The sequence below is a fragment of the Corvus cornix genome, chromosome 19 (assembly GCF_000738735.6).
Source record: "Corvus cornix cornix isolate S_Up_H32 chromosome 19, ASM73873v5, whole genome shotgun sequence".
In the NCBI taxonomy this organism is placed as follows: domain Eukaryota; kingdom Metazoa; phylum Chordata; class Aves; order Passeriformes; family Corvidae; genus Corvus; species Corvus cornix.
Genome location: NC_046348.1, coordinates 3,131,545 through 3,159,530, shown reverse-complemented (window position 1 = coordinate 3,159,530; position 27,986 = coordinate 3,131,545). Strand labels below are relative to the sequence as shown.

The following is a 27,986-nucleotide window of genomic DNA, read 5'->3' as shown; positions in this document are numbered from 1 at the left end:
GGCTTAAAGGGACGTTGCTTCTCCTGCTGCAGAAAAATAAAAATAGAGAGAGAAAAACAAGGGGTTTCTTGCTTCTTGGGCTGCTCTCGTCTTGGGTTTCACCATCTCCTGCATCACTGTGTCTTTAGCTGCAGAAATGGAGAAGAGCCAGGGAGAGGGCAGTGCAGGCAGCATTTTGGATGCAAATATAATGCTGGCCCTGCTCCTAATATTCACTGTGTTTACATGGAAATGCAAACAACTGTTGACTTAGTTTCAATAGATAATGTATTTCATAACACAGTGGAAATGAGAATTAAGCTGGAATTTAGCAGGAGGGAACATGTGTTTCTGCAAGACCTCGGGCTCTGCTGGTCCCATGGTGTTGGGGGGCACCTCTGCCAATGATTTCCCTGGCTAATCCTTTCCGAAACAGTGTGAGTAGGACAAGGGCAGGGCTGGGTGGCTGCAGGCTCAGGGACCCCAGCTGACCCACTGGTGAACAAGGGTTATAGGGACTGGGGCTGGTCTGGGCCAGTTTCTTCCTGGGAAAGAAGGGACTCGTGTGCTCTGGGGTGGGTCGAGGTGTCAGGGAAGGGAAATGCTGTCCCAAGCTGCTGTGTTCGAGCCTGAGTGATGACAAGTCCTGGGAAGGAGGAGGTATCAGCAGCTAGGTCACCTTGTCCCGATGTGACTCCGAGCAGAAACACGTGGGAGAGGACCTGGCTTGTTTTTGGGCCGGATCCTGGCCAGCCTGGAGCCATCCTCTCAGGGCTCCCTGGGGCCAGCCCAGGCAGCCTTTGAATCAGAGCTGTGATCAGAGCCACTCCCACTGCATCTGCCCTAGGCTGCCACTCTCCCCACCCCACTGCAGCCCAAATACCTCTGGGAGCACCAGGTGAGACCCTGGCACCACAGCAAATCCCTCAAGATGCTGTGCTGTCCTTCCCAGGTGAAGGTACCGGTGTGTACACACAGTTCCTCAGAGCCCCAAGAGGCAGAGATGTTGCTGGGGGGTTGCAATCAGCAAGTGGGTCTGTCCTGTCCATCTGTCCCTGTCCCTGGCTAGCTGCCATCAGCACAGCAAGGCTTATGGTGCTCAGGGCTCAGTGTTAAAAACAGCCAAGCCCCTGTGAATGTGGTGGGGGGCAATCTTGCAGAGTGCACCCAAGATGTATTAGACACTGGAGCTGTGGGGATGGTCACACTGGTGGGGACACCTTGGCTGGAGGTGGCATGGCTCCACCAGCCAGTGGTGCAAAGCAGGACCTAGAGTTGCTGCCCCAGTTGGGATGCTGGGCAGCCCCAGTTCCATCCCCAGTGGCTTCCTGTGTCTTGCCTTGACGTGGAAGGTGATGTCCCTGCCTGGGGTTTGTGGGAGCCGTGGCACCCACAGCTGTTTGGGTCTGGCAGCAGCAGTGATACTGAGCCTTGATAGTACTGCAGTATTGGTGGGGTTTGCATGGGAAATGGCAGGTTTTGCAGCTGGTGTCATGGCCAGAGGCTGCTTGGGGAGGAAATGGGGATCCTGGCTGGCTGCTCCTCCCAGGCGGCACTGTCAATGCCTGCCTCACTTGATGGGTCATACCAGGGCAGGTGCATGCTTGGCTTCACCCAAGGCTCCTCCATTGCCAGTGTGAGTCACTTGTCCCATGCAAGATGCCCAGTTCTGGGCAGGCATTGAGATTGTGGGTGACAAGGAGCCGCTGGCAGTAGCTCTCCACACACAGGCTCCCACTGTGGGGTTGGGATGACCCAGGACCTGCTCTCACCTTTGTGACTCATCCCATAAAATAAAATAAGGGAGAAGGGAGCAGGGAGCAGACAGGAGTGGGAAGCTCAGGGCATGGGATACTCCTATCTCTGAGCTTTCTTTCATCCCTTTAAAAAGCCGTTTTATTTTTTTAATGAGTTTATTTATGTAGCCAGCCTGGATTAGCAAACAGCCCATCCTGTAACACACTGAATACTCAGTACTGAGACACCAGTAACCAGAGAGAAATATTAGAGATAAAATTAAACATAATGAGATTATGTAGTATCTCTCTGTCAGGGACCATCTTACACAGAGCAAACTAATTGCATGTGCAGAGCAGAAAGTGGGTGATGAATGGTGTCTGGGAGCTGGGAAGGGGCTGGTGCCATGAATAGCAGCTTTGCAAAAGAAAAAAGCATTGGGGTTGAGTGAGGAGCAAGATGAGGTGCCCAACAGCATTTGGGGGACTGGGGTGGAGCATCTTCTGCTCAGCCCTTGTGGACTCATTGTCCCCAGCAATGAGTTGCTGCTGCAACAAGGGTTTTTGTATATTTGCAGTTTGATTAGCCTTTTGCTAGACAATAATCATAATCATAATCTGGTTATGTCCCTCTAACTGTCCGGTTAGAGGGACAAGGTGGATGTGCCAATTGAGGCAAGAGCCAGGATTGGACATCAAGCACTGTTCAGGGAAAGCAAACCCCCTACCAGCGTGTGGGGCCAGGGCTGCATCACCGGGGGCACGATATATATGGGATTTTTCCTTACTTTAGTGGGGAAAAATATATTTTAAAAAAGCAAAAAGCATGTGTCTTTCTAATATAAAATTCAAGTTAGGCTCTTAGTGACTTCGTGGAAAACAACAGGCTTTTTTTATATTGGCTCTTGGGGTAGGATGAGAGCAGGCTAGAATAAAGATTTACAGTCTTTGGGAGATTAAAGGCCCTTGGTACATTGTTCAAATACCACGAGATTAGTTTCCAAGGAGACGGATACCAGTTGCCATAGGCACCGGGGGCCAGGAATTAGGATTGCGATTTTTTATCCTGATCACGCAACCGGTAGCTGAATGCTGTTAAAACTGGGCTTTAAATAACCCCAGTGTTAGTGTATGCACTGCCAAACCAGAGGCAGGGAACAGAGTCTGCCTGCCTTTCCCCTGCTCCAGCACCCACTCAGGCTTGCAAGGTGGGACCCAAGTGCTGATGGAAGGGTGCAAGGGGGTACAGGGCTGGGGACCCAGGTTGATGCAATCCCAAGACCTGCCTTGCAGGTTATCCTATGGCTTCTGAGCTCATTTCACCTCATTTTTTCACTAAGCAAGGGATTGCCGGCATCTTCTTGAAATAACCAGCAGTCATGGTGGTGCAGGGGCTAGGGATCATCATAGATTCATGGAATCATGTGGTTTGAAGGGGATCTTAAAGGTCATTTAGTTCCACCCCCACCCCTGACATGGGCAGGGACACCTTCCACTAGACCAGTGGGATGTACCAGGGGGTAGAATTATCAGCCTGCTAATTTTGGCTTCCCCTGGCCACTTGCTTCTGGGAAGTGCAACCTGAGCCCTGGCACTTGAGGTGCCAGATCTGCACCTCTTCTTCTTCTAGGAACTGCCAAGCAGCATGCTTTTCTATGGGAAGGGGTGCTGAGCTCCCTGATGCAGGCAGAGTTTTGGGGCTGGGCATCCCCCTGGGAAGGGAGGCTCAGCTCTGGGAGGTGTACAGGTCCCAGGTCCCTGTGGCTGGGTGGTTCTGCTCACTCACCAGCCACCATGAAGTTCATCTTGGCATCACTGAACCCAACCATTCATGCGGGGCTGCCAGGGCAGGATCCAGCTTTCCATGCATGGTCCTTGCAGCATCCCTCCCTGCTATAGTGGGAATGCTCCAATTAACACTTTTTCCCCCCTTGTTTTCCTTTAAAATTTCTTTAATAAATGAAGAGGCAGTTGCTGGAAGCAAGAGCTTCTGTGCCTGCCTGACGTGAGATTGTGGCATGGAAACTTGTCTGGAACCGAAAGCCGTGCTGCTGGAGCTCCGCAGGCAGAGTGATGCCCCAGCAGCTGCCATGCCATGGAAATGTTTATCCTGGGGGGGATGAGATACAGCTTCTGATGGGCACTTGATCCTCTTCTGTCTCTCTTTGCACTAGACAGATGCTTGCTATAATTTTACTATATTATATTAAGGTATGCACCTAGGCTAGGCTTAGGGATATTGAGGTGGTAGCAGAATGCAATGCCCTGGTTGGAGACAGAAAGTGAAATTCCACACTTTTCCCTGTGGGAGCCCCCAGTTTGATCTTTGCTTCTTTTGTAAGTGGGACTAAACCACAGCAGGTGTCAGATTATCCAGGAAAGTGGAGCTGAGGCAGTGATGCTGGTGAATGTTGTGGTGCCAGTGTGTACGTGAGGAGGTTTTCCAGCAGATGCCTTGGGTTTTGTGGGCAAAATAAAACAGGGAAGGAGGTGTTTGGTCATGAGAGCTTGCTCTGCCTTGTACTACCCAGTTGGAAGGAACCAGGCTGGGGAGATACACGGTTGGGGAGAGCCAACAGAGGCAGTGAGGTAAGAGCTACTGGCATAGTAAGGATGCAGGCACAAGGAGTGCCTGCATCCTCACTGTGCTGGTAGCACTGTGGCCCAGACTGTACCAGAGGCTGTTTGCCCCCCAGCTCTGCCGCTTTCAGTCTTTGGAAAAGTGTGTCACCTTGAAAAGCTGATACCAGCTTGATACCTTTCAATCCCGGAAAAGCTGGTAGCCCATGGCTTGAACAGGAGCAGTCTTCACTGGGTTAAGAACTGGCTGGATGGCCAGGCCCAGAGTGTGGTGGTGAGCAGTGCTACATCCAGTTGGCAGCCAGTCACCAGTGGTGTCCCTCAGGAATCAGTGCCGGGACCAGTCCTGTTTCATATCTTCATTGATGAACTGGATGAGGGAGTTGAGTCCACCATCAGTAAATTTGCAGATGGCACCAAGATGGGAGCATGTGTCAGTCTGTTGGAGGATAGGAGGGCTCTGCAAAGGGACCTGGGCAGGCTGGATAGATGGGCCGAGTCCAACAACATGAAGTTTAACAAGTCCAAGTGCCTAGTGCTGCACTTTGGCCACAACACCCCCCTGCAGCACTACAGGCTGGGAACAGAGTGCCAGGCAGAAAGGGACGTAGGGGTACTGATTGACAGCCGACTGAACATGAGCCAGCAGTGTGCCCAGGTGGCCAAGAAGGCCAACGGCATCCTGGCCTGTATCAGGAATAGTGTGGCCAGGAGGACCAGGGAAGTCATTCTTCCTCTGTACTTGGCACTGGTGAGGCTGCACCTTGAGTGCTGTGTCCAGTTCTGGGCCCCTCAGTTCAGGAAGGACGCTGAGATGCTCAAATGCATCCAGAGGAGGGCAGCAAGGCTGGTGAAGGGCCTGGAACACAAGCCCTATGAAGAACAGCTGAGAGAGCTGGGGTTGTTTAGCCTGGAAAAAAGGAGGCTCAGGGGAGACCTTATCACTCTGTCTGAAAGGTGGTCACAGCCAGGTGGGGCTTGGTCTCTTCTCCCAGGCGACCACTGACAGAACGAAAGCACACGGTCTTAAGCTGCACCAGGGGAAGTTTAGGTTAGACATCAGGAAAAAATTCTTCACTGAAAGAGTGATTGGGCACTGGAATTGTCTGCCCAGGGAGGTGGTGGAGTCACCATCTCTGGACATGTTTAAAAAAAGCCTGGACCTGACACTCAGTGCTATGGTTTAGTTGATGAGGAGGTGTTAGGTCATAGGTTGGACTTGATGATCTCAAAGGTCTTTTCCAACCTAGTTCTTTCTGTGATTCTGTGAAAAGTAGCAAAATAGAAGGGAATTTTTGGATTTGTGGAGAGATGTGGCAGCAGTTCTGGGGCAGCAGATGGACCAGGTTGGAGACTGGGGGTGCACCGAGACTCATGTTTCGGGGACCAGATGTGCCTCAGCAGATGCTTCTCACACTGGGGATATCAGCAGCATGGCACCTCAGGTCCCTCAAAACCCAGAGCTCCTTGCTTGTCCCAGGAGAGCTGTGCTGCCAGGGCACAGGGTATGGATTAGGGCTTTTCGGAGTGTTCAGGCAGTTGAGGATATTTCTGAGCATTTTGTGAGTGCCCTGGACCACAGTTATATCTGCTGTACCACTGACATTGGTGCTAATGGTGCAGCTCACCAACCATCTGTTAGGGATGCAGTAAACCATCCTGGCATGGGCATGATTTGCATGGCTTGAGATGGGGATGATGTGGCCACAGAGGCTGAAGGCTGGCACTGAATTAGGTGTAAGGGATTACAGTTTAGCTGGGCAGAACAGGTGGGTTAAAGCAAATTGCCCATGTGGAGCAGAAATCTCCACCGCTGCAGCAAAAAACCCAAGGACAGCTGTTTGGCAAGCATGGGACCATGTCACAGTGCTCCTGCATCCAAGATGGCTTTGGTCACATCTGCTCCACTGATACTGGTATTTGCTTAAGCAAATAGAAAAAAACACAAATGGAAATTCAAGCCTGGTCCCTACCCTGGCTTTTGCCCTTGCTGTGGCTGATGGGGTTTCCAGGGCTTTTTGCTCAAACAGCTCACCAGGCACCTGGCTGATCACAACCACCTGCAAAAAAGAGACCTCCAAAATCCCTGGGATGGAGTGGAACAGGGAAATACCCTCTGAGTCCCTGCCCCTTCCTCATTGGTGAGATAACCCTTAGCGTGAGTCCTGCCCCGAAGCAACGTCCCTGGATGGGACGCAGGGATGGGCCCCTCAGTTGGAGCAGGCACAGTGTCCTGGTACTAGCAAAGGACATTATTTCTCACTCTGTCTCCAATTAGGATGACTCCTGATTGATTTTAAAGCATGTTTAATGATAGCCAGGGCTAATTGCTTAAGTATCTTCCAGAGCCAGTGTAAGCTTTGAAAATTCTTTTAAATGTTTCCTCATGGAGTAACAGGTGATTACAAATAAAATCACTGTCATCTCATCATTATGTACATGGGCTGGCAGTGGTCCTCCCAGCAGATGGGCTTGAGTGCACTGGTCCTGCTCCCTTGGTCCTGGCAGTATGGAGATGGCTGAATATGGTGCCCAACATCCTATGGCTCATCAAACATTTTGGGTGGCCAGGAAACCCAGGTACCTTCAAAAGTCTCCCACCCCCAGCTGTGCTTTCCTCTGCTCTAATATACCCCCAGGCTGCCCCTCCACTACCCAGGATGGTAAATATAATATAATATATATATATAATCTATATATATAATATATATATATATATAATCTATGTTTCATCGAGATTGATATATATGGGGTTTTTTTGTTTGGGGTTTTTTTTTTTTTTTTGCTGGAACTGGGGTTGGTTCGTTTGGACCTCCCACCACCTCATCTGAACCACTGAGGCAGCAGGTAGAATTTTCCTGGAAAAATGAGTAAGTGGATAATTTCCTGCCACTCTTGTGTGGAACTGTGGTCAGGACCAGTGCAATGGTCAATTTTTCTCTTTCCTCTTTTTTTTTCTTCTTTTTTTTAAACCCCCAGTGTGCTGAATAGTCAAAGCTGTCATTAATTTTGATTCCTGTTTAGCTCCCTGAACAGGGAACTGGTCCACACCAGTACCAGGCTTTATAAACATTCTGGGTGGGCAGGCCTGGGAGGATTTTCATGGTGATATTAGGATCTCCATAGGGCAAGCAGGCAGCAATGGCAGCACAGGGCTCTCTGTGATGTTCCCTAGGTTTTTGCTTCTCCCTTGCTGGGTGCTGGGTCTTCAAGTTGTTGCCCTTGGGTGTAGTTGGTACCTTAAGGGCCGAGCTAGAATATGCAGCCATGACATCCACCTGTGGGTTTGGGTCAGGGCACCAGACTGAGAATACTTTGCCCCAAGATGGTTTTGAGGTCTGATGTCCTTCCCAGGTTCTCAGTACAAGAGATGCTTCGCATGGTAGGAATAGACAGAGTTATATTTGTAAGACACAGTAGACCAACAGGAAAAAACAAATTAATTAGTTTAAACCCAGTATGTTCTAGGCCAGTTTGGACGGGGCTTTGAGCACCTGGTCTGGCAGAAAGTGTTTCTGCCCATGGCAGGGGATTGGAATGTGATGGATTTTCAAGGTCCCTTACAAACCAAACCATTCCATGATTCTGTGATTCAGTATTGGTAACAAAAACTCCAGTATTGGTAGAAGTCAGTGTAACAAGCAACAATTGTGGGATGTACTCCATCCCTCCTGGGCATTTAGTTGTTCCCGTCTCCCACTATGCACTGGGTTTGGCCCTGGGTAATTCCCAAAAAAGGGGTCATTGCCTTGCCTTTTTTTTGCTGGCAAGGGTAGCCCAGAGGAGTGAAAGTATGGGGAGAGCCACTAATTCAGTCCAGGTTTGCAAGTCCTGGACAAATATTCAGCTTCCCTTGAGGAATGAGATTTTGGGGATTTACGCTATATAAGGCTTTCAGGCACAACAAGGTGAGGGCCAAGGGGAGGATGGCAGTGGAGGGTCCGTTTCAAAGTCCATGGCAGTGTGGAAAGAGCAGCTCAGCTTAATAAAGAAGATGAGTTGCTTCTGGCTGTGACATGGGGTTGAAAATCACTGTAAGACTTGGAAAGATAAGGAGGAAGAAGGGGGATGAAAAGTCTCCCATTCTTAACCACCAGGAGCACCCTGCAAATTCAGTCTTTGCATGGGCCAGGGGCATGCTGTGCGAGTTGTTGGATCCCATAAACCCCCTCTACTTCTCCTAATGGGACCTGTTTATAATTTGAGGGGTATAATAACAGCTTTCTGGCTAGAAATTTCCTTTGGAGGGTTGTCATTGGCTTACTGGTGGGGGGTTTTTTTACTGTTTTGTTAGATCCATAGGGTTTGGAAATGGTGATGTGGGTTGCACGGCTGGAGGATGTTTATCTTGGTGAGATGATGCTCCAGGGAAACATTAGAGGGACTGGTGAGGGGATGTGCCTCCTGTGGGCACAGGGCTGGGAGCCCCCGGCTCATTCCACAGGGGTTCATGAGCCTCCCAACATGCCTGGTTTTTGCTTTGCTGCAGCACAGGTGATTCATAAGTGAAACTCCCCCAGGGCCAAATTTCTAATCTTTCCCAGGATTGTCAAGGGATATGTCATAAGAGCCAAGCAGGAGACGAGAGCCAAGCATCCCGTGCCGGCTGTTGCACAGCACCCTGTTCCCCTGAGATTACTTTGTGGATGAGAAATAATTACAAAATAATACCATTTGATAACTTTAAAAAAAAAACCAACTAAAAATGCAAAACCAATCTGCAAATGTTTGCTTTGGCCCTGTGACAGTGGTGTGATGGTCCCTGAGCCAGCCTTTGCTCCTGGGGTTGAGACTCAGTGTGCAGAGGTGCAATGGGGCTGTACCTGGAGCAGGACCCCTGTGGAAGGTGGTGTCCCAGGGAGGGATTTCAGTAGGACAGTCGCATGGAGCCCCAGGAAGTGAGGCAGACTGCTCTGCACCCATCCTACCCACCTTGCTCCCTGTTGCCAGCCTGAACTGCTGTAAGAATGGTTTACCCTACTTTTCCTAAAGAGTACTTTCCCTTTAATCAGACAAACAACTTCAAGCCTTATGTGTTAATTTGATTTAAATAAGCCTAGCACTTGCTAGTGAAGTTTTTTCCTCCCTTTTATTCCATCCTTTTCTAAATCCACTCTCACTCCTCTCTGTGACCATAAATGATTAAAAGCTTTACTGGAATATTGTCGTCCCCCCCCATCCCTTAAAATCCCATTGTGTTACTTGGATCATATTTTGTTATGTTTTTGGGTTTTTTTCTTGCTGAGTGATTCTTGCTTTTACTTATTAAACAATCAGCCAGGGGAAAGGGATTATTTTTGTCCCGATCTCCTGCAGGATAGGAAGGGGATGCAGGGATCCTGCCCCATCCCATTGGTTCCTCCTCTGCAGCCAGGTCCAGGTTATGGCTTTGCTTTTTGCAGCCAAGAGAGGAGCATCTCTTCCCTGGAAGTGCTGATTCCTGTGGGAGTCTGTGGCTGAACAGGTTGGTGCAGCTAGAGCTCTCCAAGGGGATGCAACCAGCCCCACCAAGGCAGGGATTGGTTCTCCAAAATGCTGCCAGAAGGCAACAGAATATCCATGTCATACCAGTCATATTTAATAATAAATCGGGCACTCAGAAACATATACGGACATCAAAGTAAGGCTGTTTTCTAAGCAAGTGCTTGGGGGAGTTAAGAAGGGAGTGATGCTCCCTGGAGAAAGGCAATGGCTGGTCCCCAGCTCAGCTTAGCACCCAGCCTTGGCACCACCAGCACCTCGCTGTTCCCTGCCAGTTGCAACAAGGCACCTCTTACTAACACAGCATCCATGAAAATAATGGAATCTCAAGTTCCCTAGTCCTGCAGAGCTGTGCTCAGGAAGCTGCTTGGGGGCTTGCAGCTGAAATTGGCTCTTGTCTGTCTGTCTGTCCATCTGTGCATGCTGCAGGGATGGAGCAGGGCAGATTGCCTCCTCATGTTGCTGCAGCTTCTTGTTATGGTAAAGCTGGAGGTGCCTGGCAGAGACCTGTCCCCAGCATGGGGACACCTGGGGTCTGTGCCTGGCTGCAGGACCATATGTTCAGTTTCCTGCTTTATTTTCCAAGCTGATGCCTAGTTAGGCCAGGTTTCTTCCCCCCAAAATCATCCTGGAGGAGATGTCAGTCAGCTTTGTTAGAATGTGTCAGATGGGTGGAAAACGATTTTCCTGTTAGTGTGGCTGAGGTTCTGGCTCTGCCATCTGCAGATGCCAGTGAAGCCCCAGCACTGCTTGGCTGCTTTCAACAGCTGGCAACATGGGGGAAAAAACCTGGAGGGCTCATCCAGAGCAATTCCTGAAATTTAGTCATTGTTGTTTAATGGGATTTGTCTCCTCTCTTCATTAGCTTGTTGCAGACCCTCATAAAAATTTGCCCAGAGAAGCTGTGGTTGCCCCATCCAGAAAGTGCTCAAGGCCAGGTTGGATGGGGCTTGGAGCAGCCTGGGATAGGTGTCCCTGCCCATGGTAGGGGGTTGGAACGAGATGATATTTAAGGTCCCTTCCAACCCAAACTATTCTGTGATTCTTTCATAACATGTGCGTGCTCAGGTACCTGCAGAGATGCCAGCCTGGAGGAGCTTGTTATTTTGGGCCAAAATCTACCATTTCCTCAGTTTCATGGGGCAGCACAGCCCTTCTTTGCATTCAAATTCCTTCTGCTTGGACACAGCTGCAAACTAGGGCAGGAAGGTGAATTTGGGGGTTTGCTGTTTCCTCTAACCCATGTTTTCAGTGAGGCCGGGCAGCTGTGGTTCTCAGCTGAGTGGCAAATTGAATTATGTGCAGGCAGCTTCATTCATATTCTCTGCCTTCTGCCCATCCAGCCTTGTGATTCTCTAGCCTCTTTCATCCATTTGCAAACACATGATTTATGATCTGGTTCAAGTGGCTCCTGAGCTGACTTGCTGCCCTTTATTGGCAGGATTAAAGCTGGGTGGTGCGACACTGGGGGCAATAGCTGGGAGAGATGTGTTGGGTACTGAGGGTGATGCTGTCTCAAGTGTGGGTGTCCCAGCATGGGAACAAGGTGTTTTAAGCACGGTGAGACCTTCCCTCAGTTTTCCTGCAGCATTGGCACTACTGTGAGTTGTGATGAGACATGAGCACTGAGGCGCAGAAACCTGGTGCTGTTGCTGCACTTGTAGCTGGGTCCCAGCATTGTTCCCCATTTGGCTGTGAGGGATGGAGATTTTGAGCCTCAGTGTCTTTTCAGATGTGTGGTCCCTGCATGCCACCTCATCCTGTTCCCCCCGACACCAAGGACTGCAGGGTGGGGTGATTTGATAAGGGAATCCCTTGCCATGAGCTGCATCTCTCCCTTGGCATGAAAGCAGAGCACCCTGAGGCTTGGACCTGTTTCAGGTGCCAGGATCTCCTCTTGCCCAGGGTTTAGAGCAGGAGGCACAAGGATGGTCAGCACAATGTCTTTGTGGGGACAGAGCCATCACCCCCTGCTCACGGCTGCCATCAGAGCTTGGGCACAGGAGTGCTCAGTGTCCACTTCAGCATCACATTCTCTGGCTTGCATGGCCACAGGCTGGACATCTGGGGTATCCCACCCCATGCAGCTGGTCCAGTGCACCCTGTGCAGTGGTGACATCTCCTTGAGGGTGAGATGTCAACGCTCAAAAGGCAGAGATGATCTGGCCACAGCTGGTACACACAGCATCGACTCCAGGGTTTGACTACAGCTCAACAGCATCTGCAATTATCTGCCTTTAGCAGAGGACTCATGGGGACTGTGGGGTTCAGGCTGCTCTGGCCTCTCTGCATGCCTCAGTTTCCCCTGTGTATCTGTGCCAGCATTGCTCCCATAGCACATGATGGTAGTGGGACTACTGTGGTGATGCTCCAGCTCTCTGTTAGTAACAATGATGCATAGCTCTTTTGTTTTTTTCTGTTTTTAGGTGAATATGGCCTTGGCAGGGAAGCCTTTAGATGTGACTCTCACCACCTCCAGAGCTGACCAATGGAATATGGTTTTTCCCCAGAGAGACGAAATCATCACCAGCTTAGTGTCTGCCTTAGACTCCATGGTAAGAGGCCAGTGGTACCCCTGTCCCCATCCCCCTCCCGTCTTTGGCCTCCATTTAGCAAGGCTGTCTGGGTGCAGGGCTGGCACAGGATGCCTGGTGAACTCATGCCACTCCCCTCTGCTGCTGGAAAGCCCAGGGAGCTGCTTGAGCTGGGAAATAAAAAACCCTTTCCTACCCTGACAGCTATAAGGATCATAAAGTCAGCACAAGTTAATCTCATGTGTATTGATCTGATGTGTATTGTTTTTCCATTAATATTTATGTTGCTATCAACTGGCTATAGGGTGGTTGGCTTTTTTTTCTTGCTGTTTTACCAGTGTTACAGTGAGCATTTACACAACAGCAGAACAATGGCTTTTTATCTCTGAGAACAAAGAAAATAACTTTCATATCTTTTGACTTAGAATTCCCAGTGGAAACCTTGCGTAAGTCAACCCTGCTTACATAAACAAGATAACTGTTTGGATTAAGTCTCGTGGACCAGAGCTAATCTTATTTTTAACTGTGAATGTGATCAAGAAGGGAAAGCGGATGTGTAGTAACAAATGCCTAATGCAATGAGATGTGCTATATAGCTCTCTCTTTTTAAAGTCAAGTCATATGTAATGCATTTATCTAGGATGTATTTTCCTCTCTATGCAGGTAGAGGTTTTTTCATTAATACCAATTTCCTTCTCTTTGACATTACCACCCCACTAAGGAGCAGGTTCCCTGGAGCCTACACACCCCAAGCAGCGTTGATGATTTATATACATGCCATTGTGTACAGGAAATTATGTTACCATAGTTTGACTTCTTAACGAATATACATTATTTTGCAGTCCCTGTTAGGTACTTATACTAGGGTCAGGGACCAGGCTGCTCCTGAAATTCAGCCTTTATCCCAGTGCTTCACCAATGGCAGGCTCTGTGCTCACTGAAACCTAGCTGCCTGTGTGCCTGGTAAATAAACTACATGGCCATATGCATGTCACCAAGCAGGCTTAGTGTTTGGGTTTGTTCTGCCTCCAAAATTCATGTACCTTAGTTTTTGTGTTTATATTTTGAGTGTTGGACTTTTTGAGCAAAATACTTGTCTTTGTGACTGGGTTTTGAAAGGAGGTTTCTTAAAAATACCAGGTTTATGGGATTTGATTCAGTGCCTCCTTGGAGAAGGTGAACAGGAGGTAAAATGACCTAGTATAGAAGCTGGTTTAAGCCCACACAAGTGAAGCTCATTGTACGTGTGTGCAGGGAGCTGAAAGTAGCTCAGGGCGGTTGGTCCATGTAACCCCTTCTGCTCTCCTGCTCCCTCCTTGGAGGTTCCTCCATGGGGTTGTTGATGTGTCTAACCAGGGCTGATACTGGGAAAATCCCCCCTTTTTTACCCATTTAAATCATGACCTGGGGATAGCATCTTCCTAGCATCAATGCTGTAGCTATAGGAATATGACTCAGGCTGCTGGCACTGAGTAACTATTATAATATTAAAAATACTAATAAAAATGCATATACATGTGTATTATGTAGAGCAAGAAGGGCATATTACATAAAATGGATTAATGGAGGAAGTTTTTTCCATCGCTATTGTTTTGCATAACTGTACAAGAAGAATTCTTCAGCTAATCTGGACTTTGACCATAATAGTGTTCTGCAGCTGAAATAGGATTCTTGTGTTTCTTATTCCATTAGAGCTGATGGGAAAACACAAATTGTTATCAGTTGTGGTGTGGTTTTCTCGTTAGATTTTTTTTACAGGAATGTTTTCTTTTAAAGAAATGCAATAAAATGTTTCTTTTTAGGATAGGAAAAAATGAAATAAAATGATGGGTAAGTAGTTCTTGTTTTCCAGCTGGATATTTTTGTAGAGCTGTAAAGTCACCAAAATTGTTAAGGGATGTCATAAACCCATGAAATTCTGACAGAAACCAGCACACTGCTTTTGATGGAAGAATCTTTTGATGGGAAGAAAAAAATCCCACTGGGAAATGGCAAGGGGTGGGAAGCAAGGATGCTCCCCCATCCTGTGCTGTGCTGACCTGATGCCTCCAACAGTGCTTGGCACTCTCCAAGCTGAACGCAGAGGTGGCCTGCATCGCCATCCATGAGGAGAGCGCCTTCGTGGTGGGCACTGAAAAGGGACGGGTCTTCCTCAGCGCCCGCAAGGAGCTGCAGGCTGACTTCCAGAAGTTTTGCAGTGAGTATCCACACCAGCACCATCTCCCATGCCCAGGTTGGTGCTCCAGTTGTGCCAGCTGTGACTCCCACTGTGCCACGGAGGGGTCGTGGTTTGGGGGCACCACAGTGCTGTCTGTCGGTCCATGGGACTGAGTGGTGTTTGAAGTGATGGAGAAAGTGGGAGGAAGCTGTGGCCAGAGCCTCTCCCCTGCCAGGGAGGGCACTGTGTGCCCTGGCTCTTCTCTTCTAAAGCATCCCTGAGGTGGCTCAGGGCTCGATGGCTGCTCTGCTGCCCGGGCGCTTTTAGCCTCTGGCAGTGCTGCCAGAGCACTGGAGTATTTTTCGAGGACTTAGCAGCAATAGTTTGTCCTAGTGATCCCCCCAGGAGCAGAAGGGCTTTCTTGGTCCAAGGCTTTTTTCCTGGTTTTGGAAAAACAGGAATGGGTTTGGTAGCTGGAAGTGTTGGTTGTGGAGTTGCTTGTATTTTTGAGGGAGGAACAGTGATGATAAGATACCTTGAGCAGGAGCTGTGTTCCCCTGGTCTCAGATCAGATTCACCAAGTATCTGAGGGTTACCTGTGTGTTGCAAGCCTTCTGTCCCAGCTCTGTGCCTCTGCCAGTTTCCAAAAAACAGTCTGGGAGCTGAAGGGAGAGTGGGAGCCATTCTGTGCATGGGGACCATGTTTCTTGGACAGCATCATTCCCAGCACGCTAGCTGCTGCTTTCCTCACTCAGTGCAGAAGCTGGAATGGGATCTGGTTTTGGTGGTGCTGAGGACACCAGACCCAGATCTGTTCTACATGCTGCTCACAGTGGGATGTCAGTGTGGTGTTGGCAGAAACTGTGTTGGAGAGGTTGTTCAGGAAGGGTTTGCTCTGGTGACACCACCAGTGCTATGAAGCTGCCCAGGTCACTGTCTGCTTGGGTTGCTCACTGCATGGTTCTACAGAAGCAGCTCTCTGCCATGGCTCTGCCCAGCCCCTTGTCCTGCTGCCCTGGGCAGCTGCTGGCCAACTCCACTATTCCATCCTCTCACAAGAGACACCATTAGTTACCTTCCACGTCATTCTGCAGGACAGGAGGCATTTGGGAGATGTTTCCTACTTTCATGGGCAACTCTGCCTTCCCTTCCCACCACCCACAAGATGTGGATGGCAGCGGGATGGCCGAGGGGAAGGAACTCCCTTATGTTTCCTCAGGCTGAGAGAGGTTGCTCAGTCTGGAGAAGAGGAGGGTCTGGAGAATCCTGAGAGCCCCTTCCAGTACCTAAAGGGGGCTTATAAAAAAGAGGGAGAGTGACTTTTTGCCCAGGCAGATAATGGTAGAACAAGGGAGAATGGTTTTAAACTAAAAAGGGAGAGATTTAGATTAGATGTTAGGAGGGAATTCTTCTTTTGAGCATTGTGAGCTACTAGGATAGGTTGCCCAGAGAAGCTGTGGCTGCCCCATCCCTGGAAGTGTTCAAGGCCAGGTTGAACAGGACTTGGAGCAACCTGGGATAGTGGAAGGTGTCCCTGCCCATGGCATGGGGGTGGAATGAGATGGTCTTTAAGGTCTCTTTCTACCCAAACTGTTCTTTTATTCTGTGATATATCCTCGTTCATAACCTACCACTGTGCTGGGGCAAAGCACCTGGCACTAGATCCTGATTCCCCCTCTCTTTGGTTTCATTTATACCTCTGTCAAAAAAAAATAGTCATGTCTGGCTGAAAACAGAAATCTTGAGCATGGGGTTTGAGTAAAGTGGCTGATGCTGCAGACAGGGTGAAATGTGATAACTCTGTCTGGAATTATACATGCCCAGGCTCAACTCCACTCCATGAAGCTCTTAGAACTGGCACACAGTGGAAAGTATCCCTGGAAGTGCCTCTGATTTCTTGCTGCCCTCTTAGAAAGATGTGAGTTAATCTAAAGCAGACATCACTTGGAGGTGTAAGAAGCCTCTTGTCTCTCTGGGATGCAGACCTCGCTGGAACACCCTCCTTCATCTGAACCTCTGGTTCAGCCTTTCTTGACGCATGGGGGGAATTGACAGTGATCAGAATTAATGTCAGTGGAGGAGGGAGAGGCAGTACTTAGAGGATGCAGATGCATTTCGGAACCTTGGTAAAACACCCTAAAGAAGTTTTCCAGGGCCTGTTTTGCCATGCTGTGGGAGGCATGTGGAGCTTTACAGGGGTGGCATGGTGACTGTTTACTTTCTTATGTCTAGTTCTGTGTGTATCCCATGTTGCTCTTGACCCCTTCCCTGTGATGTCCCAGCCATGGACTTTTTCCACAGAAGGATCTATAAGCTCCTTCTTGAGCACACAGGCAGCATCCAGGGCCAATTGCCAGTAGGAGTCTGTCGAGGATGATGAAGGAATTAGTCCTTTGCCACCGAAAATCCCTTGCGAATCACTCTGAATAAGACAGCAATAATGCATTTGTAGTGTTTAATTTTCTGTGCATTTAGAGATACAAAGAAGTCAATGCTGAAGATATGCTTTATTTGAGGTTTAATGGGGGAAATTAGCAGGAAATAGCTGGTATTACTGAGCTGCGTGATACTGAAGGGTAAAAAAGCCTCCGAGGAAGGCGGATTTTCTTTTCCTGAGAGATTGAAGGCTAAGCAGATTGAAACCAGAGACTAGAAATGGACTGCCCAATTAGTCATAACTGCTTCAGTCTGGCTGAGGGGGAAAAGCCAGGGAAAAGGGGGCAGGCACAGGATGAGTGACCCCACTGCTGGCACCACTGCCCATTGCTGGTACCTTTCCCTGCATGTTGGGGGCTGCTGGGAGCAACCCAGTGTGATCTCATCCAAGCTGGGGCCTGATGTGGGTGGGAGGCCTGGGGCACTTGCCTGCTCAGCCAGAGGCTTCACCCCTTCTCACCACAGTGACTCCTGTTTTCTCCTCTCCCCCGCAGGAATCCAGCAGAGGAAGGAGCAGGATACAGAGGTGCAGAAGAAGGCAAAGGAGTGTGGGCAAAGGGTGCTCAGGGTCTCCCCGGACCAGGGATCAGATGTGTACCTCCTCAGGAAGATGGTAGAGGAAGTGTTTGATGTGCTTTATAGTAAGAGCCTTCATGCTTTCCTTTGGGGATATGGCATGTCCCTGGGGCTTGCTGAGCTGCCTGGCACTGCTGCCAGATGCAGCTTTCATTGCCAGCCCAGCTCCTTGGCATGGGAGCAGGTGCCTGGCAGGGGCAGCATGGTGGAATGTGCTCCTGCATGGAGTTAGTGCTGCATTGAGATGGGGTTTGGCCACTGCTTCTTAGTTTTCCAGCACCCCAAACTGAGCCAAAAAAATCCCTATGCTGGATGAATGAACTCGGTGTTTGGCTTTCCTGGCTGCAGCTCTCCATCACCATCTGAGATTCAGGGCCTGGTAGAGCCCTGCTGGGGCTATGCAGGTCTCCCTGAGTGCAAAGTGCAGGTTTTGCCTCTGTTTGTGTATGTGATTTGGGAATGGGCATTCCCACACAACAGAAGGGGGATAACAGGAGCTACCACCAACTTTGCTGGGCTCACATGCAGGAGTTGCTGCTCTGGCTATTGCTAGCATCTTCCACAGTCTTCACAGACAGAAAAAGGAGATGGCATCCCTTCTCCCCTGGGACAGACAGTCCCTGAAATTTGCTGAAGGCACTTAAAGCACTTGGAGGCAATATTCCCATTAATAGGGGCAATCAGAGTCTATTGCTGCCTTCCAAAGGCTGGGCCCAAGAAAGGGATGCAGAAGAACCAAGGGAACAGATTGGAGAGGGTGTTTCTGTGCTGGTGAATTCCCTCTCCAAGCTGCAGGTCTCATTGTCCTGCTGCTGGGACAGTGCCAAACTTTGCTGTCCCCTTGGGAATATGTGAATTATTAAAATCTGACATACAATAAATATATAATTGCATTAGAAAAGCTTGATCAGGGTGCATCTGCATGGGGTTTAGGAGCCAGGCAGCCCATCCATTGTGATGATTAGCAATGCTCTTCACCGTTCCAAGGTGTATGGAGGTGCGTGGGGACACATTGGCCACGTCCTCAACCCAGCATGGCCAGCATTGCCATAGCAGAAGAAGGTTGGGCATCCCTGTGACAGTAGTTTTGGCTTTGACACTAGGTGTAATTCTGCCTTTGCTGCTGCTTCAGCTGTTTCCATCCTTGAGCCGCTCTGTGGCGAAACCTGATGAAGCTGCTTGCTCCAGTCCCTTCATTCCCACTGGGAAGAGCCTCTCCTGCTTGAGTGGGGAGAAACACCACAGGAGATAGTAGATGCCCCAGGGTGATTCTGTTTCTAACATGGAGAGGACTGTGAGAGTTTAACAATTAGGATTCTTAGGGATTTTTTTTTTCTTTATCCTTTCATCAATAAGGATTGGGAACAAAAAATCTTTAAAAATGCTCAGTCAAAAAGATTCCCTCCAGAGCCAGGTAATCTCTGCACTAACAGGATGACTGATTACCAGTGGCTTCTATTAAATAGTCATTAATGATGATTATTATGTCTTTAGCCAAACCATGAGTCTCTGCACAGCAGCACAAGACTTCTGAAGGTCACCGTGATAATAACACGGTCCCCATAAAAATATGTTTGGGAAGTTCTTGAGCATTGGGTTGATAAGGAGCCACTGTGGACATTGGGAGCTTCTCCCAATCATGGAGAGAGGTGATGAAGGGAGGTGGAGAGCTGCTAGAGCCAGCGCATTGGGGCAGGGAAACTGTCAGCTTGCAGAAAGTAAACTCATGGTGCCATGGTTCAAAGGCTTATTTTAAAACTTTGGTTATTGGCTTAATTAAAATATTATAAATTCTCCCTATAAGAAGCCTAAATGGCTTGTGCAAGTCACACATCATTAGTTATAACGCATTCCTTCAAAGGACATGTTAAAGAAATCACTTTTAATAAGGACTTGCTGGCAGCGTCACAAGATTTACAGTGTTTCTGTAAGATCATTTGGTCTTGTGTTTTTTTTGGGTTTTTTTTAAGAAGAGAGAACAAAGAGAAGGTTTAAAAGAAAATCCACAGTATAAAGTCCCACAACAACTTAAAGGTCCCATAATCTTCTCTGTCTGCCCCTCAGCCTAGAGATGAAGGTGCAGACACTGTATCATGCCACCAGATGTTCTGCATCTGGACATTGCTTTGCCAGACAGGTTGCATTCCTGCATGGCTGTTTCTTGTGCTTCATGCTTTCAGCACCATGTTTATTGATCACAGTGGCTTGGGTTAGTTTCCAAAGTAATTTTTCCCCAGAGAGTAGCTTGAGGGTTTTGGCCATTCCTTGAAATCCTTCAGAGCAGGCTGTTTTTCTGATGGTGTTTTGCCTGCAGAGCATAGTAGGGCAGCCCTGGTTTTGGCACACAGGCTCTTTATCTGGTTTAGAAAATCCCTATGTAATTGCAATGCTTGCTGCTTGTCTGCTGCTGCCAGGGAAGGGAAAGCAGTTTGTACCTGACTCCTTGGGGAGATTTTGGTGTCAGAAGTAAAATGGAGCCAGAGGAACATGGTGGGGCTATGTGGCCAGTGTTGAGGGGAGCAGGTGAGAGTTCTGGGCTGCTGGAGGTGATTGTGCAGTCAAATGTATTGATGTTCAAGCTGTCTGTGAATAGTGGGATGGAGGGAGATTATTGGTTTTGGTTTTTTTCCTTGTCTATCAAAGTGAATCAAGGCTGCTTGACAGCAACAGCAATCAAACTGCTTTCCGTTCTTCCAGGAGGTAAAATAAGAAAATTGACTAGAAATAAGGTTCCCAGAATATCTCAGTAAACATGAGATAAAAATCATCGTGAGCTCTTCTGCCTTGTTTGTCAGCCCTTGGCTCCCTCCCACCTTGCTGATGGCCATGTACCACACTGGCATATGGCTGGGCACTCCCAGGGGTGGGCTTGTGCCAAGTTACCCCAACTGAGGATTTTACTGTGCAACCTGAATGATGAGACATCTGCTTATTGGCTTTTATGAGCTTTTTATTAATTAGTGCTTTTAGAAAGGAATTGGAGTGCCTTGCATGCTAAGTGCAAAGGTAAGAATGTTTTTTTTTCTCCTAATGGTTCTGTTGGTATTTCTTGCTTTTGCATTTGCTCCTCCAGCCCAGCTCAGCCATGGTTGGGGGCACAGGGTATTTGTCAGTGTGTAACTTTGTCCCCTCCCCAGGTGAAGCCATGGGGAAGAGCAGCGTGGTCCCTTTGCCGTATGAGAGGTTCCTGAAAGAGCCAGGTTTGCTGGCAGTTACCGGCTTGCCTGAGGGGATCAGCTTTAAGAAACCCCTGGAATATGATGTGAAATCCCTGATGGCCATTCTAGAGCACAGCCACAACATCCGCTTCAGGCTAAAAAGGTAATCTTGGGGACATCCAAGGAACAGGAGAGCAGCACGCCCTTGGGATGGTGTAGATGTTGTATCTTTCGACACTGGCAGATGATGATTTTGTGTGGCACAGGCAGGAGGGTCCCTCCCATGTCCCAACTTCTCCTCGAGACCCACAAACCTGGGTCCAGCCATGCCAAACCCAGCCTTGCACAGAGATTTGTTTGTGTTGGGGGGCTTGAGTCCATTTCAGACTCATTTCTATAAAAAGTGTGTGTAAACATGCACATTAACTGCATCCTTTTGTGTATCTCTGCCAAAATTTCCACTGCAGTAAGCTAAGTGCTTTTCTGTCTCCAGAGGGATTTCCAGGGTAAATGCTGCAAGTGTCTTCCCAGGCTGAAATGGGTTCTTTAATGCCAGACAAGGAGGAAAGTGGGGGACTGCAGCAGAGCAAACTCCCCCTTTTGGCCACACTTAAGCAAGGGGTTCAGTAGTTTTAGGTGCGTTTCCCCTCAGCATGACCAAATACCTCCTCTAAAGGCTTGATGCTTCTGGAAAATCAGGCTAAGACAGCTAAAAGTAGGACACGCAGAATTTGAGCTGTCTGTGAGCTTGTGGCTCCCTATCTCATGTGAAGCATGTTGGTTTCTTCAGTCTGAAACTCATCCCTGGGCTAACTGAGCTCCCCTTTGAATGTGCCATGGGTGTTGGGGGCTGGCACAGGCAATGGAGCCAAGTGATTGTGGTCATAAAAGGTTTTACCCCTTAAATGCACTGAGCATGGAGCTGGGCAGCTTTGTCCTAGCTAATAAAAATGCTTTGAACTGCTGTAAGACTAATCATCTCCACTTAAAGAAAACAAGAACCATTCAGGTGCCTGAAGATGCTCAGGAGTTTGAGCGATGGATGTAACTTCTGGATCATAGAATAGAACCATAGAATGGTTTGGGTTGGAAGGGACCTTAAAGACCATCTCATTCCAAACCTCTGCCATGGGCAGGGACACCTTCCACTAGACCAGGTTGCTCCAAGCCCCATCCAGCGCAGCCTTGAACACTTCCAGGGATGGGACAGCCACAGCTTCCCTGGGCAGCCTGTGTCAGGGCCTCACCACCCTCACAGGGAAGAAGTTCTTCCTAATATCCAATCCAAATCAACCCTCTTCCAGTTTGACGCCATTCCCCATTGTCCTGTAACTCCCTGCCTTTGTCAAAAGTCCCTTTCCAGCTCTCCAGTACCTTTGGGTAATGGAAGGCCAGAGTAAGTTCTCCCCAGAGCCTTCTCTTCTCCAGGCTGAACAATTTCAACTCTCTCAGCCTTTCGAAATAGGAGAGGTGCTCTAACCCTCTAATCGTCTTCATTGCCCTCCTCAGCAAGGAGCCTGGCAGCTGGTGGTGCAGCATGTCCCACCCTCCCAGGCATGGCTCTTCCTCCCCCTCCACATCCTTGCTTGTTGCAGCTTAGCAGTGCCGTGGGCCCAAAGGAACCTGTTTTTCCCTCCTCTTCTCCCTTCCTTCCCCTCAGGCCAGCAGATGAGCCCAGCCGAGAGCCCAACCCCAACATCGAGTTAACTTGTTCCTCCCTCGCCTCCAAGGGCAGCCGAGACTCTGGTGCCAACGGCCCTGTGGCCAAATCCACCACCCAGGACACCCCTTCCACCATGGCTGTCACCAGCTTCCTCTACGGCGTCTCACTGCCCACCCCTGTCGCCATCGACCTCAAGCAGGAGGTGTCCTCGGGGCTGCCTGGGCCACCTGCAGTGGGCGAAGCGCTGCTGGCCCGGCCGGCGGGAGAGCTGAAGGTGCCTTCCTCACAGGAGTACAGCGACTGCTGTGGTAATAGCCTGGAGTTTGCTCTCAGATGAGGGCCTGATGCACAGCCCACCCCTGGCCCTGCTAGAGGACAGGCTGGGGGTTTTGGCAATCCTTGGATTAAAACCACTGTAGAGCTTGGCCTGTATGGCAGTGAGCAGAGCTCTTGTCATGCTGCACTGCCCCAGCCCTTCTCTGGGTGCCTGCAAGGTGCTGACAGGGTGCACCTCTATTTTTGCCCCACAATGACAGGTGCTGCACCACCAGGCCAGAAGGGCAGTTGGAGTGGGGATGGCAGGGGTCGGTCTGGCCAGCACTGCACCGGGTGTCACTGGCCAAGGTGCATGGAGGAGAGACAGAAGGGTTGGGTCAGCATCATTGGCAGTGGACAGCACCCAGGGTCTTGTTGTGGTGCCTGGAGCACTGGTCAGGCTCTCATCAGCCCTTTCTCCTTGTCTCCCCTCTTGTCCAGGACAGAAATCATCAGTCTCCGGAGGTCCCCTCATCCAGAATGTGCACTCATCCAAGCGCATCCTCTTCTCCATTGTCCATGACAAGACAGGTCTGTGTCCTGCTCCAGCATTAAAGGCAGCTGGCAGCCTTAGGGAAAGGTCCCCCTCACCACATCTCTCCCCAGCAGTCTCCCAGCCCTCTCCACGCTCTGCAGGGACCTGGCAGTGCTGGAGGCGATGCATCTTGCATTGGAGCCAAGACCTTCATCTCTGCTCTGGTCCATCCCTGCCATTCCAAGATGCTTCTAGTGGTCCTTGAGCACTGCCAGCTGGCTGGGAATTCCCATCTCTGCTTCCTGCACAGGAAACCAAGGCACGGCTTTGGACGAGGCTGTTTGCCCCAGCTGCAAACAGTACATACCTGCTGAAAACTTGGCATTATTTCAAAATGACTGAAATCCACTAGTCCCAGTGGGATTCTGCAGCAGTGCTTGGGAGGATCAGCAGTGGGGAGGAGACTGCCATTTCCCCACCTTCACCGCACCCAAGGGAAATGCAGCCTAAAAACCCGTGCCTGCCTTAAAGAGGAGAAAAAATATGGGTGGGAAGGTTGGGAAAGAGGAGAAGATGGAAAAGCTCCACTTGTGAAATGGCTGTACCTTTCAAGGGTTCATTCCAGGTGGAGTTGGCTCTGTCCAAGAGGGTCTTTCATTTCAGGGCTGAGAAATTTTATGGGGTCATTTCTTAGAAATCTGCTTTGCACATGCCAAGGAGAGTGCTTCGGTCTGGGGTTGGAGAAGCCCAGACCTTATCTGCCAGCCCGGTAAAATTCACTGAGGAAGAGGGAAATAATTTTTAAAGTCTTGTTCCTGCTTTGCAGGAGAAAAGTGCATCTGCTGAGTACGAACCATATGGTAGTTTCTTATTTCTTGTATTTTGTTTTGATAGATAAGTGGGACAGTTTTATAAAAGAAACTGAAGACATCAACACCCTTAGGGAGTGCGTGCAAATTCTGTTTAACAGCAGATATGGTGAGTAGGAGTTAATATCCCATTATGCATCTGCAGTGCTTGTGGATTGCATATCATTATATAGCAATCATTTTTGTTCCCTAACACAGCAGCAGAAGCCATATGCTAGAGCTCCCTGCTCTTCCTAACACATTTAGCTCAGCATCTCCCAGTTTCAGGGTGTCTCCTGAAGGTTATGTCAATATTTCTGTTTGGATCCCCACACCATTGTCAAGGAATTTATACCTGGGCTGTAAAACAGCCCTGTCTGGGAATGTAGCATGCTGGATCATAGCACTTGGGCACCAGGAGTGGTGGCAGGTGGCCCTTTTACATTAATGTGGCAGGTAAAAAGAAGGTGGTTGTTGTTGCAGCTGCTTTTTTCTCCATTTACACGGCTTGTGGATGTTGTTGGTGTTCCCTTTGCCATGGGCAGCGCTTTTGGTGTAGCTCTTGGGCATCTGGGCAGGTGGGAGCTTGGGAAATCACTTGGGGCTGGTGGGCTTTTCAACTGTGCCATCCTTATCAGGCTGTGTAATTCATGAGTTACAGATGGGCTGTAGATGTGTGCTGTGTCACCTGTGAGTTGCGTATGGGCTTGAGACAAGCCCTTTAACTTATGGTTTATATATGTGGTGCTGGAATGTGTCCAAAGGGTAACAGAGCTTAAGAAGAGTCTGGAGCATGAGTCTGATGAGGGGCAGCTGAGGAAGCTGTGGGGGCTCAGCCTGGAGAAAAGGAGGCTCAGAGGGGACCTTCTTGCTCCTAATTAGCTGAAGGAGGTTGTAGCCAGGTGGGGGGGGGAGGGGGTCAGTTTCTTCTCCCAGGTGACAAGTGATAGAATTAGAGGAAATTGCTTCAAGCTGCTCCAGGGAAGGTTTAGATTGGACATTGGGGAAAATTTCTTCACTGAAACAATGGTCAGGCACTGGTACAAGCTGCCCAGGGTAATGGTGGAGTCACCATCCCTTGAAATGTTCAAAAAAACATATGGATGTGGCACTTGGGGACATGGTCTGGTGAACATGGTGCTGCTCGGTTGGAATCAATCTTAGAGGGTTTTTCCAACATTAACAATTTTATGATTCCATGTGCTATGCAGCTTATGAATCATAGAGCTCACAAACCTGCTGTGGTGGGTCACAAGGAGTTTGGGGATGATATTTGAGCCAGCTCACCCCTCGTTTGAGCATCACTGGGCATGTTTGGGAGTTTTGGAAGACACTGTTAGCTGTGTTTACTGCTGCTTTCTCTCCTTTTTGTCCCATTTCCCACGGGAGAGCTGCTCCTGGGACTCGGTTTCTGGGACAAGTGGAGAAGAGGGCAGAAAGCATTTGCTCTGCTTGAATTCAAGCCTTTACACCTTTGTTTTAATGTCTGTAATTTACTTGTGTAAATGAAAACCATGTGTTCATCTTTCAGCTGAAGCCTTGGGGTTAGACCACATGGTCCCTGTCCCATACCGGAAGATTGCCTGTGACCCTGAGGCAGTGGAGATCATCGGCATCCCAGACAAAATACCTTTCAAAAGACCTTGCACCTATGGTGTCCCCAAACTCAAACGGATACTGGAGGAGAGGCACAACATCCATTTTGTCATCAAAAGGTGGGTGGTGAGGAAAGCAAAGGGGAGCGTGTGGCTCAAGGGTGTCAGGGATTTGAGCTGTGCTCCCTCCATGCTCATAGGGTTTGCTTTGACACAAAAAATTCATTGCACCCTCTTTCGTAAAAGACAGTTGAAAACTCCTTCTCCCTGCAAACCTCTGGTTTTCATCTCTCTCTCTTTTTGCAAGGATGTGGCAGAGCTGGCTGTACCATGATCACCCCCAAGCTCTGCCACCCTCTTTTAAGTGATCATGGGTACCAAATTTTGCTGATGCCACCCCAAACATTTCAGGTGGTTACAGCACCTTAAATGGCATTTGGTGGATGGGAGCAATGCCCCTGGGTGGGGGGAGGAACATCCATATTCTCACAGAGATTCCTGTCCACCTTGTTTTTCACTGATAACTTGTGCACATCCTCTGTATCTGGTGATAGGAGTGTATCACCTACAGGCCAGGCACTGTGTCCAGGTGTCTGCCTTTCCACTGGGGTAGGAGGAGTGGATGTATTCCCAGTTATCACTATGCTGTGCAATCTCTCTTTGCTTCTCTGTCAAGAGAATCTGCTCTATAATACATTGATTTATTCAGTCCCTGCCTATGCAGCACCTGTGTTCCCTTCCTAGAGGTGTGAAACTACAGCTTAGAAAAATCCTGTGCAAGGCTCCCAAGGGGGCTAAAATCACCAACATCAATGGAATTCAGGCATCCTAAAAGGAATTAGCTTTCCTCATGTCAATTGATAGAGGAGCCACTTTGTTCTGCTTTGCTCAGGCTGCACCACGCTGGATCAGGCTGTGGGATGTGGCCCTGGACATACTTTGCTCCTATGAGCAAAGTTGCAGGTAGCACCAAAATACAATATTCAGGGGACAGGTGACATCATGGTCAATGGTCTACATTGGAAAGTGAAGGTCCAGCAACAGCTACTTTGGTCTCACTGTCTCTTTTGGTAAAGCCAGCCTATTGCAGCCTCATTTAATAAGTTAATTAAATTAAGAGAATGACTTATAAGCAGATTTAGAGATGCTTTAGTTAAAAAGCATATGCTATAAGGTTTCTTGGCTGCACAACAGGCTAAAAGGCCTTTTTTAGCTGAAAAATTAATTCCCTTTTTTAAGAGAATGAATAAAATTACTATTTTGACTAGATTTAATGCTATTCGTTAATTAAAGCTCCAATTCAGTCATTAGCAGCACCTATTTCTAATTATTTTTTTTTCCTTTGCTCCTAGGATGTTTGATGAAAGAATTTTTACAGGTACGTTCTCCAAATCCTTTGATTTATTGCCCACAAAATTGAAAGGTTATCCAGAGAAGCAGAGTTGAAATGATGTCACCTGTAAGCAGAAGAAGTGCAAGACACATGCAGTTATGCTCAGTAAGGAGAAGCCTTGCTGTGCCCTACCCAGGACATGCTGAGATTGCCTTTGCCTGGGATCAGTACAAGCTCTGTACTCCCCTTAAAAATGGAGTTTTGAAGGGTAAGCGAGAATTCCTGGTATGTGAGGCTGGGCTGGCTCCTGAACCAGGCTGAGCCACAGTACAGGCAGTACATGGCATGTATCTGTACTTTCAAGAGGAAGAAAATCACTGCTGTGTTCCTCAAGGGTAAATTCTTTTTTTTTTTTTTTTTTTTTTTGACTAGGAAGTGCTGGCATCATCCAGCTGCTAACTGTTTTGTTATAAAAATAACAAAAGTTCATTTTTTCTGTGATAAAATGGTGGAGAGTGAGTTCTTTCACCTTCTTTGCTCTGTGTTTTTGTTCCTTTTTTCTCTGAGCTGGAGAAGCCAGACTAAGTCTTTACTGTGAGGGTGGGGAGGCCCTGGCACAGGTTGCCCAGAGAAGCTGTGACTGCCCCATCCCTGAAAGTGTCCAAGGCCAGGTTGGACGGGGCTTGGAGCAACCTGGGATAGTGGCAGGTGTCCCTGCCCATGGCAGGGGGTGGAATGAGATGGTTTTTAAGGTCTTTTTCAACCCAAACCATTCTGTGATTCCATGATAAGTGCTTCTTGGCAGATACAAGGAGACAGGTACCCATGCTGTCAGACTCAGCCTGCACTCCAGCAGTGCCCTCATCCCATTGCCCTCATACACACCTGGCATTGGATCCAAATTTATCACACCCAGGTCCTGGATTGCCTGGGCTTGGCTCACAAGTAAAGACATGTTTTTGGGGTGGTGGTTTGGCTTTTTTTTTTTTTCCTGAGCTGCCAACCGCACACGCTGGCAGTTCTCCAGATGCCTTCTTCCCAGATATCTCTGCCAGCCAAATTATCACTCTGGCCCCACGACAGCCCCAGCCCTAAGAGGGCTTCCTGAGCATGCTGATG

At 48.8% G+C, this 27,986-nt stretch overlaps 1 protein-coding gene across 10 annotated transcripts in view; it reads left to right on the top strand.

Annotated features, from left to right (window-relative positions):
- The window catches only part of GTF2IRD1 (GTF2I repeat domain containing 1), a 72,979-nt gene that overhangs the window by 11,160 nt on the left and 33,833 nt on the right, over positions 1 to 27,986 (top strand). For 9 of the 10 annotated variants that reach the window (XM_039562803.1, XM_039562811.1, XM_039562812.1 and 6 more), the window contains exons 2-10: positions 12,203 to 12,331; positions 14,366 to 14,507; positions 17,399 to 17,545; positions 20,618 to 20,801; positions 22,299 to 22,609; positions 23,058 to 23,147; positions 23,986 to 24,069; positions 25,471 to 25,654; positions 26,887 to 26,912. In XM_039562803.1, the coding sequence (XP_039418737.1) occupies positions 12,209 to 12,331; positions 14,366 to 14,507; positions 17,399 to 17,545; positions 20,618 to 20,801; positions 22,299 to 22,609; positions 23,058 to 23,147; positions 23,986 to 24,069; positions 25,471 to 25,654; positions 26,887 to 26,912 (1,291 nt within the window). In that variant the 5' untranslated portion in view covers positions 12,203 to 12,208. The remainder of the gene's footprint in view (positions 1 to 12,202; positions 12,332 to 14,365; positions 14,508 to 17,398; positions 17,546 to 20,617; positions 20,802 to 22,298; positions 22,610 to 23,057; positions 23,148 to 23,985; positions 24,070 to 25,470; positions 25,655 to 26,886; positions 26,913 to 27,986) is intronic. The other variant, XM_039562805.1, reaches the window with a different exon arrangement.